The sequence below is a fragment of the Venustampulla echinocandica genome, assembly GCF_003357145.1.
Source record: "Venustampulla echinocandica strain BP 5553 chromosome Unknown scaffold_3, whole genome shotgun sequence".
NCBI lineage: Eukaryota > Fungi > Ascomycota > Leotiomycetes > Helotiales > Pleuroascaceae > Venustampulla > Venustampulla echinocandica.
This window is the reverse complement of record NW_022474208.1, coordinates 251,048-269,388: the sequence shown is the minus strand read 5'-3', so window position 1 is coordinate 269,388 and position 18,341 is coordinate 251,048. Positions and strand designations below refer to the sequence as shown.

General features: G+C 51.2%; 3 protein-coding genes across 3 annotated transcripts; 2 read left to right on the top strand and 1 right to left on the bottom strand.

The window, feature by feature from the left end:
- Positions 1 to 2,643: 2,643 nt before the first annotated feature.
- BP5553_05715 (uncharacterized protein) lies at positions 2,644 to 3,418 on the bottom strand (the record flags this gene model as incomplete). Its single annotated transcript, XM_032014338.1, has 4 exons — positions 2,644 to 2,756; positions 2,812 to 3,259; positions 3,317 to 3,324; positions 3,391 to 3,418. The coding sequence occupies 4 exons, from the start codon at positions 3,416 to 3,418 to the stop codon at positions 2,644 to 2,646; spliced, it is 597 nt and encodes a 198-aa protein (XP_031869019.1).
- A 1,137-nt stretch (positions 3,419 to 4,555) lies between these two features.
- Positions 4,556 to 5,248, top strand: BP5553_05714 (uncharacterized protein; the record flags this gene model as incomplete). Its single annotated transcript, XM_032014337.1, has 1 exon — positions 4,556 to 5,248. One exon carries the CDS (start codon positions 4,556 to 4,558, stop codon positions 5,246 to 5,248), a length of 693 nt encoding a protein of 230 aa, XP_031869018.1.
- Positions 5,249 to 6,188: 940 nt separating this feature from the next.
- On the top strand, positions 6,189 to 17,965 carry BP5553_05713 (uncharacterized protein; the record flags this gene model as incomplete). The annotated part of the gene is made up of 4 exons (XM_032014336.1): positions 6,189 to 6,243; positions 6,351 to 6,508; positions 6,560 to 17,227; positions 17,279 to 17,965. 4 exons carry the CDS (start codon positions 6,189 to 6,191, stop codon positions 17,963 to 17,965), a joined length of 11,568 nt encoding a protein of 3,855 aa, XP_031869017.1.
- Between the last annotated feature and the right edge of the window lie 376 nt (positions 17,966 to 18,341).

Below are 18,341 nucleotides of genomic sequence, written 5' to 3'. Positions count from 1 at the left end.
GGACTGGGTTACTACTGGGTACTGGGGTTGTGCACGACTGGACGACTGGACGACTGGACGCTTCTACAGTACTCGGTGCTACGAGTAGCGAGTGGCGGACTACGGACCACGGGCTACGGACCATCTCCCTTCAAACGCTCACCAGCCCAGCATGTCCCCGCATTCCTTTAGGCGGGAGGATCGATCGGCCGCTGGAGGAGTCTGGAGGAGTGGAGGAGTGCTCGTACCGTACATGTACATGTGGTATTCGTATGGGAGTCGGGGGGTATCAGTGCTACGTTGTATGGCGAACCTGGCCCAGTTCACCTGTACTTCGTGCTGTTCGGAGGCTGGGCAGCGGTGCGTAGGAGGTACGAGGTGACCACGGGCGGAGGAGGCCCCTCGACTGGGCAGCTCAAAGCGCAGAAGCAGCGCATTGCAGCGCGATGGTTGGGCCAGGCGGTTGTTTCACGATGCTCGATGGGCGAGGTCGGATGGCGGGATGGCGACGAGTCGTCCCCCGACCCCTATCCCATCCCATCCCTTTCATGTCGGCGCTACTTCGACTACGACTACGACTACGACTACGACGACGACTACGACGACGACTACTCCCCCCCAGCTGGGATCGGGCGGGTATGCTGGGGACGAGGGTTGACGCTGGGGCGGAGGAGAGTCAGGAGAGCCTGGAGAGCCTATTATTGACTCGGTGTGGTGTACCTTGGGTAGAGCCAGTGCAGAGGCTGTACTTGGGAGAGCGAGAGAGAGGGATTAGGGATTGGGGAATAATAGGGATTACACTAAGTACAGCACTACCGCACACACCGGCGCCAGTGATACGGCACTGCACGGGGATAGGCGCAAAGGGGGGCGTGGGATAAGACGGATAGTCAGCACGGCGTCTTCTTTTATCTTTTATCTTATATTAGCCTTCAGCCGGCCAGGGGAATGCTCGGCATCTGGCAGATTCTGGCTTTAAGCTCCAAGCGATAGGCGTTGCGCCGCCGCCCAGCCCTGGCCCCGTCGCCACAGCCTCCTCCCCTCCAATTACGACCCGGCGTCCCCTTTTCCTAATGCGGACCTGACACACGTCCAAGACAAGACCCGGCCAAAGCCGACCGCTCCGTGATTGGATTGCGGTGCTGCTAAGTATGAATCGTGGATCGTGAATCGCGCATCGTGATACTACGGAGTACTACTGGACTGTACCGGTACTGTACCACCAGGACCCCTATAGGAACCCCACACACACACACACACACACACACTGGCCCACAAGGAAGACTCTTCGTCCGAGCTCCTCGTCCGATCTGCCCCCCTTCTCCCCCAGGACAGTCCACTCCGGCGGGATTTGGTGCGGGTGCCGTGAAACTTCCATCGTCTCACCAGGAGGGATCATAGGAGGATCTGAGGATCTTTTGAGGATCGGGGTCATCATTGGACGCAATTGCAGACACAAAGAAACAGGAAACAAGAAACAGGAAACTCTTCAGCATGTGGCAGTCTGTACCACGCAACGCACACGAGAAAAGGCACTCGCTGCGTAGCACACTTCCTTCGAAGGAATAGTAACTTGCATTGACTGACTCCTCCCTCCCCCTCCTGACTCCTCCCTCCTCCCTCCTGACTCCTGCCTCCTGCCTCCTGAGTCGTTGGCCTTCGAGGCGGTTGGGTCGAAGGAAAAGAAACGCCGGATCTTCACCAGGGACGCCCGAGGCACTGGCACCTCGGAGATCGATTGCTCTCTTTCTCCTCGCTGATGTCCGTGTGGATATGTTCCCCAGCACCCAACCGCCAGTCGCTCGCCGTGAAACATCGAAACGTTCGTTCCAGTAGCCAGTGGCCAGTACAAAGTAGTACCGAGGCGTTCGCCCTGCATACACACCCCGCCAGCCTCTCAGCCACAAGGCAGACCAGACTTTGCGGAGCATTCATCATTCATCATTCATGCCAGAGTCGTGGCTGTGGCGGTGCATGTACATGCACACTTGCTGCCTGGGAATGGTCTTGTCGATTTCCGAGTTGATAATTTAATATACGAGCGGGTTCTAAATTGCCAGCAATGCACAAAATCCTTTTAGCTCGGTCCTCGTATACTTCCGTAGTAGCAGGATCAATTAAGTCGGTCCCGTCGTCGATCAACCTTCTGCGTCCTCGCCGCTGGCGTACAGCACGCCCGCTTCTAACTCCTGTTCGGCAGCCATCGTTCGCTCAGCCCCAACAACCCTTGGAGTCGCTGGAATCTGGACGCCGCCGTGTGAGTGGAAACATTTCGACTGGAGCTCGAATGATTTTGATTACGCGGTGATGCCCGCCATCCTCATGCAAGAATGTAGGAAGTACGAAGGCCTCGTGCTGCTGCTGCTTCTGCTCAACTGAATTGTTTCGTGACGGGGTGGCGCAGAACGGCGTGGCCCCTCGATCTGATCCCCATTGGCGCTACTTCGTATGCAAAAGAGGGTTCTGTTTCGTCATGCGGCTTTGGAGAAGAATGGAAAGGATCAGGCTGCTTGATCCAAGCTGCCTGGGCCCTGCGGAATGCTCGAGATCATGTGCGATGACTTTGTGAGTCAAATGTGTTGTATTCTACGTGGTATCTGACGCGGTATGTACGAGCCTCCAGCCTTCTGAAAATGCCGCGTCTCCATGGCCAATGGATCTATGTTAAACGGCCGACTTCAGAACGTCCCCTTCGCTTTCCCTCCCATATGAACAATTCTGGACGCCTCTCCCTCCCGTCTGGTCATGGCCATTGCGTGCAAGTGCCTCGTCAACCTCTGCCCCTCATCAGCCTGACAATCCACCTGTCCTTTCCTCACCTGCATCACTCACCTTCATACTCCTGACGTGACCCGACCCATCGGTGCATTTTCTCGCGGCGGAACTCGTCGAAATCCCATTCCCTCTCCTCGAGATGTTCCTCACCCGCCGTGTACACATACGTTTCCGCATCCGCATACACAAGTTTCTCCTTAGCCCCGACCTCGCCATCCTTCTTCAGCAGTTGAACCTGGACGTCCCTCCTCTCGTACTCGCTGCCCTCGAAATGATCCAGGCGCCAGATGTCAGCGTCCGTCAATCCGGTGACGTACGTTCCTCGCACAGTATGGCCTTTCTGCGGAGCAATCCCCGGATAATCTACGTTAAGGACCCGGTGCCGACAATAGTCGTGGAGGATGGCGGGTTGAATGGTAAGGCTGGCAGCCAGCAGTCCGAGAATCGGGTCCTTGTCTGCCCTCTCGTCGCCATAACATACTCGATATAAGACTTCCCGGACCATCTATACGGCATATATCAGTATAGTATTCTAAAGGATATTGGGCGAGGTGTGGCTAACCAAAGTGCCTAAAAGGTGAATATATTAGCAGCGGCCCGTGGATAGACATGATGAGAGGAAGCGACAGGACGAACCGTAAAAGAAGGCCTTACGATCGGCCATTGTAGACGGTTCTCTAGCCCTTTAACCGTGAAGGTATTGACGACTCTGGATGATGAACTGATGCCTGCCCTCCCAAACCTGGACAGCCATCGCTTTTGCCAAGGGGAATTGGGGTTCTAATGTTGGGATCCCGATAAGGACGCGATAAGACGGACCGAGGCCCTGCATTATCGTGGCTGGGCAATGGTGCACTGCTATTCTTGTCGTAACAACGCCTGCAAAGTTCCAATTCATTCTTATGGATGGCACCCTGCATTCCAAAGCATCTGGGGTTCTAGGAAGTAAATTCACCCCTAAAGCTGTGACATTGCGAGGTCTTGTACTGTAACTTTGATCTATTTCTGCTTCACGTGCCGAGGCCTTGATTTCATCCAAGGCCGATACTTCTTATACTTCGACATTCAATCGAGTGTCATCCTCGTCACATCTACAACTTCTCGGAGACGACTATTGCCATTCTTTTAGACATTTCCAACGGCTCAATGACTTACCACTCTATGCAACACCGGCCCGCACCACTTCATCAGCGGCACCAGCATTGGCATGTCTAAAACCAAGCTGTTGACTCAGCGCGTCTCTTGTTGGTCCAAGGTGCCTTTCTCTCCAGTCGCGAGTGCCGGGGCTACGAATTTTATAACATGATATAAGCACAATGAGACCTTCCAAATCACAGCAATAACTATGCCCGGACCAAGCTGGTTTGGCCATAGAGCTGCCATAGTTACTGTCCGCCAGCTTGCGCACCAAGGGCCGTTAGTACGGACTTCGGGTTGACCTTGAGAGCGTGATCATATATATGTCTAAATCATCCACGACGGGGTCTTAATCCCGCCCCTCAACTTAGAGCTGCCATCTTCCTATCTACGTCTATTTCTCTTGAATCGATCGTCAGCTTACACCTTCATTATCAGTCTTACGGAGTATAATAAGATCTCTTCTCTATCCCATTGGCTAGTTCGGACGAACGCCGCGACCCGGAATAGCCCAACCAATTGAACGCCGGATTTACGATGCCTACCTACGGTGTTGAAGTCGACGAGCATGAGTCAATTCCGAAATCTATATCATCCCTATCTTCTCCCGAGATAAACAGCTTCCAGAGAAGCAAAAGATAACTAAAGCCGGATTTTAGACATCATGGCAGCTCGAGACCTAGATAGCCACAATGCAGAACACCCGAGCAACAGCAAATACGCCCTCCTCCACACACCCACCACCAATCTTCCATATATTGCTCTCACAACCCGCTCCCAGGAAGCCATCTACCTTACAGAGCTATACCCCACCGATGCCCCGACCCACCAAGCAGCCCTCTCTATCGAGTCCGTAAACAACGCCCTGATCGGCCCGCCAAAGCCCTACACCCTCGCTGATGCCGAGTGGTGGATTGAGCATGTGAGGAGTGGAAAGGCCGAATTGTCACTTTCTTGTCTCAGGGTAGGCAGCCCCGATGAGAAGGGAACTGGGATTGGAGGTGTCGCGCTTGTGCCGCATGATGAGGATGGCTTTACTTTCCTCCGATCTGGAGAACCTATGGGCGAGGGAAATAGGGACTGTAATATTGGGTATTGGTTGCACCCGGAGTTCCAAGGGCGGGGCATCATGAAGGAGGCTGTAAGGGCTCTGGTTAATTGGGGCCGGAGGGAGTGTGGGGTTGGAGACGCTATCTTGAAGGTGTTGGAGACGAATTTGGCGAGCAGAAGAGTCGTGGAGGGAATGAGCGAGTTTATCAGGGTCGAGGGGGAGAAAGGGGTCGAGTGGGTGGAGTGGCCCGAGAAGAAGGGTGGCGGGGGTAAGAAGAAGCTGCTGGTCTGGAAGTGGAAGAAATGAATGAAAAAGGGGCGAAGGATAGATGGTACTACGATTGTTAACTCTCTCTAAGGGTGCGGAGGCGAGCAGTCCCATAAATATGATCAGCTATGGCAGAATGGGTTCGTAGTTGGAGCATAAGTATGTCAGTTATTCTGATTCTGATGTCCTGGCACGAAGCAGGTGATGGCTCTGTGTTTGACTGTGAATATCCCTCCATATTGATTTACGCCTGCCAGAACTTGTGATACATTAAAAAGTCCAAGGGACGCGTTTTGCGGAATGGACCGAATACAAATACTTCGCAAGTCTCGTGGCCATATGAGCAATAGTTCAGCAAATTCTTCTCGACATCTACATCCTGAATGTTAATATACTTGAGATAGTAAATAGCAGTAGTGGTTGCCAATTCCTCCCCCCTTAAGCCCCTTTCCGAGCAGTGAGAAGCCCACCAATAAACGAGGGCGGATTATTGGCTGAAAACGTCCGGACTGACGCGTGTCATTGGCCATCCGTGCCCCTGCGCTATCCACTGTCAAAGTCACGTGAACCACGCCGTTCAGGGTCAAATGGACCGCCCACCGACCTGGCAGGCGGCGAGTTGCAACGCCTTGATGGAAAGTCGCGATAATAATTACACGCTTTCTGAGAGCCTCGTCTGGTACATTCACAACCACAACGACAACTACGACAACACCTACGACAACCTACCACCGCAACACGTCGCCACGCAACGAGACGAAATCCCATCAAAAGAGGCTTCTCTTTTACTCCCGCTCTACTTATTTAGAGGTATCTGGTTCCGAGTGCGAAGTATCCTGCGAGGTTTTACCGTTACCTTACCTAGGCTGCCCCATCACGATTCCCTCCCCGGCGCATCACAATCCACACGCCCAAAGCCCGTCCTTTGTCGAATGAGGTCCCTATATTGACGGCTTGCGCCATTGCGAATGTCGCAGCCATGTCTGCGAGCACTATCGACCTGGTTGTGCAGCGACTAAGCTCTGTAGATTCCGGTACGGCGAAGCCCTGTTTTGCAGCTCAAATCTTGCACCTCGTCCCTTCGATCGCACACATGCGCGGAGTTCTCCAATTGGGTTCCAGCTGACATTGGTATATATAGATGTCAAAATCAGGGTTGAGGCCGCAGCGCAGCTGCGCGACAACCTTGAGCACTACATTTCGGGCCCTATATACCCAGCCTTCTTGAAGAAGCTCATGCCCATCTTCATCAACATTCTCAAAGGCCCGCCGGTTTTCGTCAGCACATCTGCTGAGCAGGTGAGCGCCTTGATCTGATATCGGGCTTTGCGCATAGGCTGACCTCTGCAGAAATTACGAAACACGACCCTCGAAATCCTCCATCGTCTGCCTACGAACCCCCCCGAGTCATTCGAACCTTATGCGAAGGAAACGGTGGATCTGTTAATGAACTTGGTGAAATGTGATAATGAGGAAAATGCGTCACTATGCGTCAAGACGATTATGGACATCATGCGGCACCAGACCAAGGTGCTGGAAGATAAGGTGCAGCCTTTTCTGACCCTCATTCAAGAGCTATTTGACCAGATGGAGTCTGTGGTGCGGGATCAGTTGGATAGTTCTGCAGCGGTGGTGCTGTCGACCCCAGGCAGCTCCCAAGCCTACCAAAATTCACCGCGACCCGGTTCGCCAGTTGCATCGGTGGCAGATCTCGGTGCAGACCCCCAACAGCAAACCCGGCCGCTCTTGAAGGGGATGCAGTCGTTTAAGGTTCTGGCAGAGTGTCCGATCATAGTTGTATCTATTTTCCAGGTATATCGATCAACTGTTGGGCCGAACGTCAAGCTCTTTGTGCCCCTCATCAAGACTGTCCTTCTACTCCAGGCGAAACCGCAAGAGCAGGCACATCTTGATGCTGCGGCGCGGGGCACAATCTTCACCGGAGTGAGCCCAAATATCAAGAACAGGGCGGCTTTCGGAGAGTTCATCACCGCTCAAGTCAAGACCATGAGTTTCCTAGCATACCTCCTGCGTGTTTACTCGCAGCAACTGAACGACTTCTTACCAACGCTCCCAAATATAATAGTTCGGCTGTTGAAGGATTGCCCGCGTGAGAAATCTGGGGCGCGCAAAGAACTATTGGTTGCTATTCGACACATCATCAATTTCAATTTCCGTAAGATATTCGTGTCCAAGATCGGCGAACTTCTTGATGAGAAGACGCTGATTGGTGACGGATTGACGGTCTATGAGACGATGAGGCCTCTTGCATATAGCATGCTTGCCGACCTCATTCATCATGTTCGAGAGGCGCTCGAGCCGGAACAGATACGGAAAACCGTCGAAGTGTACACCAAGAATTTGCAGGATGACTTTCCGGGCACCAGCTTCCAGACCATGAGCGCCAAATTGCTGCTTAATATGGCCGAATGCATTGCGAAAATGCACAACAAACAGGATGCTCGCCATTATCTTATTATGATACTGAACGCGATTGGAGACAAGTTTGCCGCCATGAATCGACAATATCCCAATGCTGTGAAGCTCTCCAAGCTCAACCCAAACCAGTCTATCGATGCTCCCCCTGAGCAGTACCTGGCAGACAAGGAGCACCCGCCTGATTGGGACGAGATTGACATTTTCACGGCCATGCCAATCAAAACATCAAACCCGCGTGATCGTGGACTTGATCCAGTTGCTGATAACAAGTTTCTCTTCAAAAATCTCATGAACGGACTGAAGAATACATTTTATCAACTGAAAGCATGCAATGTCGGCACGCCGATAGATCCCAACAACGCCCCGGCTCATTGGCAGGATGTCTCGTACGGGTTTTCGGCGGAGGAAGTTCAGGTCATCATGAAGCTGTTCCGCGAGGGTGCCTACGTCTTTCGATACTACGAGATTGAAAAGCCAGCGACGGAATCTCAGTATTCATCACCGGTCGAGTTCATGGCAAACCACTATATGATTTCCAGCAGCAAGGAGGAGAAGGACCTTTTAGAGACCTTTGCCACAGTCTTTCATTGTATTGATCCGGCGACATTCCATGAGGTCTTTCATGAGGAAATCCCCAAGCTTTATGACATGATTTTCGAGCATACCGCCCTCCTTCACGTTCCACAGTTTTTCCTTGCTAGCGAGGCAACCTCACCAAGCTTCGCAGGCATGCTGTTGCGCTTCCTCATGGATCGTATAGATCAGGTGGGCACTGCTGATGTGAAGAAATCATCGATTCTTCTTCGCCTATTCAAATTGGCGTTCATGGCTGTCACGCTGTTCTCGAACACAAATGAACAGGTACTGCTGCCTCACGTCGTTGATATCGTTACGAAATCGATAGAGCTGTCAACAACTGCCGAAGAACCCATGAACTACTTCCTGCTTCTAAGATCCCTTTTCCGAAGCATCGGCGGCGGGAAGTTTGAGCATCTCTATAAACAAATCCTTCCACTTCTGGAGATGCTCCTGGAAGTCCTCAATAACTTACTTTTGGCAGCACGAAAGCCAGCGGATCGTGATCTCTATGTAGAGTTATGCCTTACAGTGCCAGCAAGACTGAGCAATCTGCTTCCTCATCTGAGCTACCTAATGCGGCCTCTCGTCGTTGCGCTGCGACCCGGCTCTGACCTCGTCGGCCAAGGGCTGCGGACGTTGGAGCTCTGCGTTGACAACCTCACGGCCGACTATTTGGACCCGATTATGGCTCCCGTTATTGACGAGCTAATGACTGCTCTGTTTGATCATCTGCGGCCGACTCCCTACAGCCACTTTTACGCCCATACAACAATGCGAATATTAGGCAAGTTGGGAGGTCGTAACAGAAAATTCATGACTGGCGCTCCTCCCTTGACCTTCCAGCAGTATTCTGATGATGTAACAAGCTTTGACCTAAAATTGATTGGCTCGAAGAAAGACAGAGCATTCCCCGCTGAGATTGGAATCGACCTTGCCATCGGAAAATTGATGGAGGTTCCAAAGGCCGCTGCGGCAAAGAAGTCGGATAGTTACTACAAGAGGCAGGCTCTCCAACTTGTCAAGACGCAACTCAAATTGCGCCTCGGCATCGACAATCTTCCCGACGATTTTGCACGACTGGTTCGTCTGCAAGCTCAGGATTTGCTGGCAAGAAGGTGCGATGTCGATCTGTCGTCACTGGAGTCCTCTGATCGCCAACGCTCCGTATTCAAGAAGGATGAGCAGGATGCGATGCTGAAGAAGCTTCTGAAGGCCTGCATTTTTGCCGTCTCCCTTCCCGAATTTTCTGCTGAAGCACAGGCACTGTTAACCAACATCTGCAGACACTTCACTATTCTCGAAGTGGGCAAGACATTGTTAGACCTGAAGCGAACAAGGCAACCATTTGATGTTAAGGCAGGGGAAGGACCTCTGTTCATCGACAGCAGAATCCTTGGCGATGCTATAGTTCAATCATTATCGTCCGACATGCCTGCAGTGCGTGAAGCTGCGCAGCTTGCAATCCGAGAAGTCTATGACTCGACTGCCACAATTTTTGGGTCGTCCGACAATGTATTCCGATTGTCATTCTTCACCTATCTCAGCAGCACTTTTTGCCATGCTTGCTATGAGGAGGAGTGGTTTACCAAGGCTGGTGGAAGTCTGGGCATCAACTTCATGATTACTGACATCAATATGGGCAATGCATGGGTCCAAGATCGGCAGATTGATTTTGCAAGAGCGCTCCTGTATGTCATCAAGGATATGCCTCCTGATCTTCCTGCGAAGACTCGACGAGGAGCGCAAGACACTCTTGAAATTCTCCTGCGACGCAGCATGAAGAATGCTTCCAAAGCAGATCTCGTTCCTCCTGCTGCACCTCAACCAGGACAGCCTCAGGTACGCGCTTCTCGACTACTTCAACTTTGCGGAATCTTGAACACCGAGCTTTCTCATATGAACAAACATGTCCGCGAAGCAGTCAAGCAAGCCCTGGAAATCATCGCGAAAGAGCTCGGGGTTGAGATTTATGACTTGCTTGAGTTTACCAAGGAACGCTGTCTGTCACCAATCTACAGCAAACCGCTGAGAGCGCTTCCCTTTGGTGTTCAGATTGGCTTCATCGACGCAGTCACTTATTACATGGGCTTGAAAAATGACTTTGTTCCCTTTGATGATCACCTCAATCGTCTGCTCATGGAAACCTTGGCCCTAGCAGACGCCCCTGATGAGTCTCTAGCTGGAAAGCCAGCCGAGTACCGAACGCACGAGTCCATCATCACTCTTCGAGTAGCCTGCATCAAGATGCTGACTACAGCGATGGGCTTTGAAGAGTTTCAAAAAGGTCCTGCCAATCCTACACGGACGAAGATCGTATCCGTCTTCTTCAAATGCCTTTACTCAGAGTCTAAGCAGACAATCGAGTCAGCGAACGATGCCTTGAAGGTCGTCCTATCCCAGACAACAAAGCTTCCCAAAGAGCTCCTTCAAAACGGGCTCCGTCCTGTGCTCGCAAATCTCCAGGATCCGCGTCGTTTAAGCACTCATGGCCTCGATGGCCTAGCTCGCCTTTTGCAACTCTTGACGACGTATTTCAAGGTTGAAATTGGGTCCCGCTTGCTTGACCACATCAAAATTCTTGCCGAGCCAAACATGCTCCAACGGATATCGTTCACTTTAATTGAGCAGAATGAAGCTGTAAAGATCATCGCTGCCGTATTCAACATCTTTCATCTGCTGCCTCCAGCTGCAGAGCAATTCAAGGAAAGACTCATTGACACGGTTTTGGACTTGGAGGACAAGCTACGCCGAACCCGCAATAGCCCTTTCAGAGCCCCCCTTTATGAATACCTCAATCGATACCCCAAGGAGGTTTGGCTACTGCTGCTAAGCAAGATCGAGGACCAAAAATACGGTCGCTTTCTAGCTCAAGTCTTGGAGCACCCAGATAGTGGGGCCCTTCGCGATGTTGTTGTCAACAATGTTGAATCGCTGATCAAGTATTGTGGGGATATGGGGGCCGAGAACAAAGAGAGCCGGTATACTGCCGTCATTAATGCAGTAAACATCATGCACTCAATATGCAAGGTCGAAGGCACTAGATCGTGGATGGACAAGAAGGAGACCCTGACGTGGTTCAAGCTCGTTGGCAAGAAATTGGAGCTTCATCTCCGCACCGATACGTTGCCAAAAAGCCTTCGACTTGCTGCTGAGCAAGCTGGCGAGCAGCTTATGGTCATCCTCACCAAATATCTCGAGTACCATCCAAAGGATTACGAATCGCTATTTGCCCTGGTTGAATCGGTCACCGCGGAGGATTTCAAGCCCACCCAAGCGCTTTTTGACCACATTTACCGTCATGTTATTTGCAGCGATTCTATGGAAACATGGAAAACTGTCGTCATGCGCAGCTTAGATATCTACGCTGGAAAGGCCGGCTCGCAAAAAACAAAAGCTTTCCTGCTTCATTATCTAGTCAACCCGCTCATTGCTATGGATGTCATGCGCACCTCCAATCCGTCCAACCCCAAGTCACCAAGGCTTATGGATAAAGCTGTCATCGAGTCAATTCACACCAAGATTTGGAAGGTTAGCCTTGGCGACTCGAACGAGGATTTGACTCAGCCTGCCATTGACCACACTCGAATGGAGGTTCTTCAATTAACCGCAATGCTCGTCAAGTATCACCATGCAATCTTGCAGGACGCCAGGAAGGATATCATCAAGTTCGGCTGGACATATATTAGGCTTGAGGATGTGATCAACAAACATGCCGCCTATGTAGTGATTGGCTACTTCATAGCTCACTACGAGACCCCTGCCAAGATTGTCCAGCAGGTCTATTTCTCGCTGTTGAAGACGAACCAAAACGAAGGCAGAGCTCTCGTCACTCAAGCATTGGAACTCATCGCACCCGTCCTTCCCAAGCGGTGCAACGCTGTGCCAGGAGATCGCAACCCGGTCTGGGCCGCAGCCCCCCGCCGTATCTTATCCGAAGAGGGTCAAAATGTGCAGCAGATGACTAGTATCTTCCACTTTCTGGTCAGGCATCCAGATCTGTTCTATGAATCTCGGGAAAAGTTTATCAACCTCATCATCGGTTCGCTCCGTAAGGTGGCACAGTTCCCAAACCCGTCAAACGAGAGCAAGAAGTTGGTCCTCAATTTAATGACCATGATATGGCTGTGGGAACAGAAGCGCGTTGAAGGCAAGGATGCATCACCCACGCGAGCTTTCTCTGAATCTCCAAATGCGAAGAAGCGAAAGCTTGAAAATCTCAATGAGCAAGCGCTCTCCCCTACCCCATCCAAGACAGGATCTTCGGTATCAGGGGCAGCCGACAAGCCCGAATACAAAACGCCAGTTATGGCTCAGACTAAGATGATCAAATATCTTGTGGAGTTCATCGCATCTCTCGGCGAGCGCTACCCACTCCCGTCTGCGAAAACCAAAGATGCCGGAGCGTCGCATACAGGCTTGCAACCCCCACCATCGGAAATGTGCAAAAAGGCGATGGGCCTTCTTTATAATCTTCTCCAGCCCCAATACTGGGGCGATGCCCAGGTCGATCTGTTCCCCAATGTGACAGAGACAGTCTTAGCAAGCGACCGAACCGTGGCGGCTCTTGCTAGCGAACACTCCGACAAGGACAAACCTGACGAGAAGTTTATCACAAACATGATTAACACTCTCCAGATAGTGCGCATCATTGTCAATGCCAAACCTGACGAATGGGTCCTCCAGAACATGTCCACATTACAACATATTCTCGAGAAGTCTCTGAAGTCAGACAACCCAGAAATCCAGGATTGCTTGCATGCGGCAGACGAAAATTGGGATGGCGGTCGGAAATCAAAACCTTTAGTCAGACGGATATTGGATGCCGTGCCTGACGATATTCCAATGGAAGACGCAGATGCCGAAGGCGAGCCGGAGGCATCTACATCGGAGATCATCAAGTTCCTCTCGAGCATGGCGATTGAGTTACTCTCAAACAGCAACTATGCCGCTGGCATCAACATCCTGTGGACCATAGCACAACGAAAGCCTTCGGAAATGGATCAGCATATCCCCTCCGTTATGAAGGCTCTTCAATCGAAGCTTGCTCGAGACCATGTTGCTCACTACTATGCGGTCACCGGCCAATCCGGGATGGTTGCTCCTGCTAGGCCAGGCGAGGCGGAACCCGCCGGTGTCATGACCACTTACGACCTGGACATCCAAACCCGGCTCATGCTAAAGGCGATCGATGTGCTTGCGATGCGCATGGATGTCCTCGGAGAGAATCGACGCCCATTTCTCAGCGTTCTTGCCAACCTTGTTGAGAAGTCGATGAGCAACACTCTGTGCCTGAAAATCCTTGACATGGTGGAGACGTGGGTTTTCAAGTCGGAAGGATCCTGGCCAACGCTCAAGGAGAAGACTGCGGTCTTGCATAAGATGCTTACCTTTGAAAATCGCACGGATCAGACTCTATTGATGCATTTCTTGGAGCTCGTGATACGTATTTACGAGGACCCCAAGGTTATACGGACGGAGCTCACGGTTCGTATGGAGCATGCCTTCTTGATTGGGACCCGAGCGCAAGATGTTGACATGCGCAATCGATTTATGACCATCTTCGATAAGAGTCAGTCGAAAACCGCCAGTGCAAGACTGAGCTATGTCATCACCACCCAGAATTGGGATACCCTGGCCGATTCTTACTGGCTTGCACAGGCGTCTCAACTGCTCTTTGGAGCCATGGATGTAAATAATTCCGTGCAACTCCATTCCGAGGATTTCCGCGTCATGCCTGCTTCAACCATCTTCGGGACTTATGCTAGAGATGCCCGTAACCCCACGCTCCCATCGGACAGCAAATTTGATAGCCTGATTACCTCGCATAGGCGATTTGTGGCTGAACTAGGGGATGTCAAAGTTCGCGATATCATCGACCCACTGAGTCAACTTCAGCATCTAGATCCCAACATGGCCCACGAGATCTGGGTGGCCTTATTCCCAATGTTCTGGTCTGCTACACCCAAGGACGAGCGTGCCGACCTGGAGCGAGGCATGGTTGCACTGCTTACAAAAGACCACCACTCTCGCCAAATCGACAAGCGGCCGAACGTGGTTCAATCTTTGCTCGAAGGGGCGGCCAAAGCATGGCCAGAATGCAAGATTCCACCTCATGTTCTCAAATTTGAAGCCAAAACATACGACGCATGGTACACTGCGCTCGTACAGCTTGAGAATGCTGCGATCAACCCCGAAGTTGATAGCCCTCTAGTTCGAGAAAGCAATCTGGATGCATTGGTTGAGTTGTATGCTGGCTTGCAAGAGGACGATCTCTATTACGGGACATGGCGCCGAAGATGTCAATTCGTGGAAACAAATGCTGCCCTTTCATATGAGCAGAACGGCATGTGGGACAAAGCTCAGCATATGTACGAGGCCGCGCAGATCAAGGCTCGTACCGGTGCTATTCCGTTTTCCCAGGGTGAATACATGCTTTGGGAAGACCACTGGGTTCTATGCGCCCAGAAGCTTCAACAGTGGGAGATCTTGTCCGATTTTGCCAAGCACGAGAATTTCCAAGACCTACTCTTGGAGTGTGCATGGAAGCAAACCGATATGTGGCAGACGCCTGAAAATCGCGAGTCGCTCGACAACCTAATCAGGGGTGTTATGGATGCGCCTACACCCAGGCGAACTTTCTTCCAGGCTTTCATGTCATTGCTGAAGCTCCACAACAAGACTGAAACTCAAGCCGAGTTCAGCAAGGTCTGTGACGAGGCAATACAGTTGTCCATTCGCAAATGGCACCAACTCCCAAAGCGCATTACGAATGCGCATATACCTCTTCTTCAAAACTTTCAACAGCTTGTGGAACTACACGATGCAAGTATCATATGCCAGAGCCTGTCGCAGACCAATCAGGGGAACCTCGACGTCAAATCTGGCGAATTGAAGTTGCTCCTCGGGACTTGGCGTGATCGACTTCCAAATGTATGGGACGACATCACCGCTTGGCAAGATTTGGTCACCTGGAGGCAACATATCTTTGGCCTGATAAACACCACTTACCTAGGCCTCCTGCCTCAACAAGGTCAGAATGCTAACGGTGCGTCTTTCGCATACCGTGGATATCATGAAACTGCCTGGATTATCAACCGTTTTGCCCACGTCGCCCGCAAGCATCAACTTCCTGAAGTGTGTATCAGCCAGCTCAGCCGAATCTACACCTTGCCAAACATCGAGATTCAAGAAGCTTTCCTGAAGCTTAGAGAACAAGCAAAATGCCATTACCAGAATCCCTCGGAACTCACAAACGGTCTTGATGTGATCAACAACACGAATCTCAATTATTTTGGCCCCAACCAAAAGGCCGAGTTCTATACCCTCAAAGGAATGTTCTTGGAGAAGCTGGGTCAGCGTGATGAGGCAGCCGAGGCTTACGGCATGGCACTGTTCTTTGATATTAAGCTTCCAAAGGCTTGGGCCGAATGGGGTTACTACAACGACCGTCTGTTCAAAGAGAATCCAACCAATTACGCATACGCTAAGAATGCACTGAGTTGCTATTTGGAGGCTGCGGGCCTCTTCAAGAACGCGAAATCTAGGAAGCTACTCACTCGGATCCTCTGGCTTTTGAGTCTCGACGATGCTGAAGGCACCCTCTCCGCACAATTCGACGAGTACAAGGGCGAGACGCCTGTGTGGTATTGGATCACATTCATTCCCCAGTTACTGACTGGTCTTGGCCATAAAGAAGCCCCCAAGGCACACGCTATTCTTGCCAAGATTGCGAAGTCTTACCCTCAAGCTCTTTACTTCCAATTGCGCACCAATCGGGAGGATATGCTTGCTATCAAGAAGACGCAGGAAGCGAAGGAGGCAAGGGAACGACAACTCAAAGCCAGAGCTGAGGCTCAGAAACAAGCAAATGCTGGTAGCGCAGCTCAAAAGGCAAGCAGCTCGCCACAAGTCCAACGGCAGGAGATGGCCGGCGCACGACCAGGAAGTTCTGCTAGCTCGAGGCCCGGGACCGCAAACCCCGAGGGCAACACGACTGTCAAGGCAGAAGGAGCCGAAGCAAATACTGCTCCGAATGATACCAATATGGCCAACACCGCCGTTGCAAATGCTCAGCAACCAGTGTCCCAAGCACCACAAAAGAAACCGCCCTGGGAGCACACCGAAGAGATTCTTGCAGTGCTCAAGACTGCTTTCCCCCTCTTAGCCCTGTCAATGGAGTCTATGGTGGATCAAATCTCGAAGCACTTCAAATGCCCACCCGATGAGGATGCATATCGACTGATTACTGCGCTGCTCAATGATGCTCTCTCCTACGTTGGCAGAATGCCCACATCATATGCCCAGGATGTCAAGCTGCCGTCTGCAACAGAGGCCAACATTACCAGATTTGCCGAGACCATCCTCCCTGCGCACATTCGCACCTCATTCGAAGTAGACTTTGTCCAAAGGAAGCCTACAATGTATGAGTACATTCACAAACTTCGCAAATGGCGTGATAAATTTGAGGCAAAACTCGATCGAAGACGGCCATCTGCGTACCTAGAGGCGTATAGCCACCATCTCAGCGAATTCCGATTCCAAAAGTTTGATGAGGTTGAAGTGCCGGGACAATACCTACAACACAAAGACAAGAATCAGGATTTTATCCGTGTTGAGCGGTTCTTGCCAAACGTGGACCTGGTGCGCGGTATTGGTGTCTGCCATCGCAGATTAAAGATTCGAGGACATGATGGTAGTGTCCATCCTTTCGCCATACAACATCCAGCCGCTCGTCATTGCAGGCGCGAAGAGCGAATATTACAGCTGTTCAGACACTTCAATGGCACCTTGAGCAAGAGAAAGGAGAGCCGACGCCGCAATTTGAATTTCCATCTTCCCCTGATGATCCCTCTTGCTCCACACATCCGCATGGTCCAAGATGATCCCAGCTACGTCTCATTGCAAGGCATATTTGAGGATCACTGTAGGAAGAGTGGCATGTCGAAGGACGACCCTATTCTATTCACCATGGAGAAAATGAGGGCTTTAGTAGAGACCAAGGTAAGCTTAGATCTATTGCAGGACGTACGACATCTGCTAATGTGTGGTCAGAAACACCCCGACCAGTCCATGACTGCCAAGCTGGAGACTTTTACCGCCATTCAAGAGAGATGGGTTCCCCACACTATCGCCCTGGAGTACTTCACCAAGGTATACCCCTCGTTCTCGGAGTTCTGGCTCTTCCGGCGACATTTCTCTTACCAGTTTGCTGCCCTTACGTTTATGACATATGTTCTACATATGCACAACCGATACCCACAGAAACTCAACATCGCTCGCGGCACCGGCAATGTATGGGGCTCAGAATTGATGCCGTGCATGACAGCAGGAAAGGCCTTCTTCCACAATCCGGAACCTGTTCCGTTCCGTCTTACGCCCAATTTACAAACCCTCATGGGCCCACTCGCAACGGAAGGGATATTCAGCTGCGCCATTATGGCCATTGCCCGCTGTCTCACCGAGCCGGAATTTGAACTCGAGCAACAGCTTAGCTTGTTCGTCCGAGACGAGATGATCTTCTGGTTTACCAGCAATCATAGGTCGGGTCATATGGGAGAGGGACAGTTGAGAGAAACTGTGCAGAATAATAGCGAACTCATCGTCAAGCGTGCACTAAGTCTTGCGCAGTCACCGGCTGGTGCTTTGCCTGCAAACCAAACTGTTATTGATTTGATTGCCAAGGCGGTGAATCCTATGAATCTGTCTCAGTGTGAAGCGCTCTTTATGCCATATTTGTGATGGGTGGGATTGGTTAGGTGGTATCAGTTGCTGCACTGGTGTTCTGCTGGATATGGAGGGGATTTTGCTTTTGCTTGAGGTGGATAAAATGGGCGGGTTTTGTTTTGCTTTAGCGTGGCGCTGGCTAGGGAGTTGTAACTTGCGACTATTTTTACAAAGGCTTGCTATAGTAATAATCCAACCCTTTAAATAATTCGTGGAATAGTAGAACAGTAGAACAGTAATTTTATACTATAACACGAAATAACAATTCTAATTGACTGTATATTCCTACGAACTTGGTTAGCATTTTGAACGCGAGTGTTACCAGATGGGTTAACGGCTGAATTCCCCTAATCTCATGGCGCTCCATTTGGCCCCCCCTCATCTACTCCAC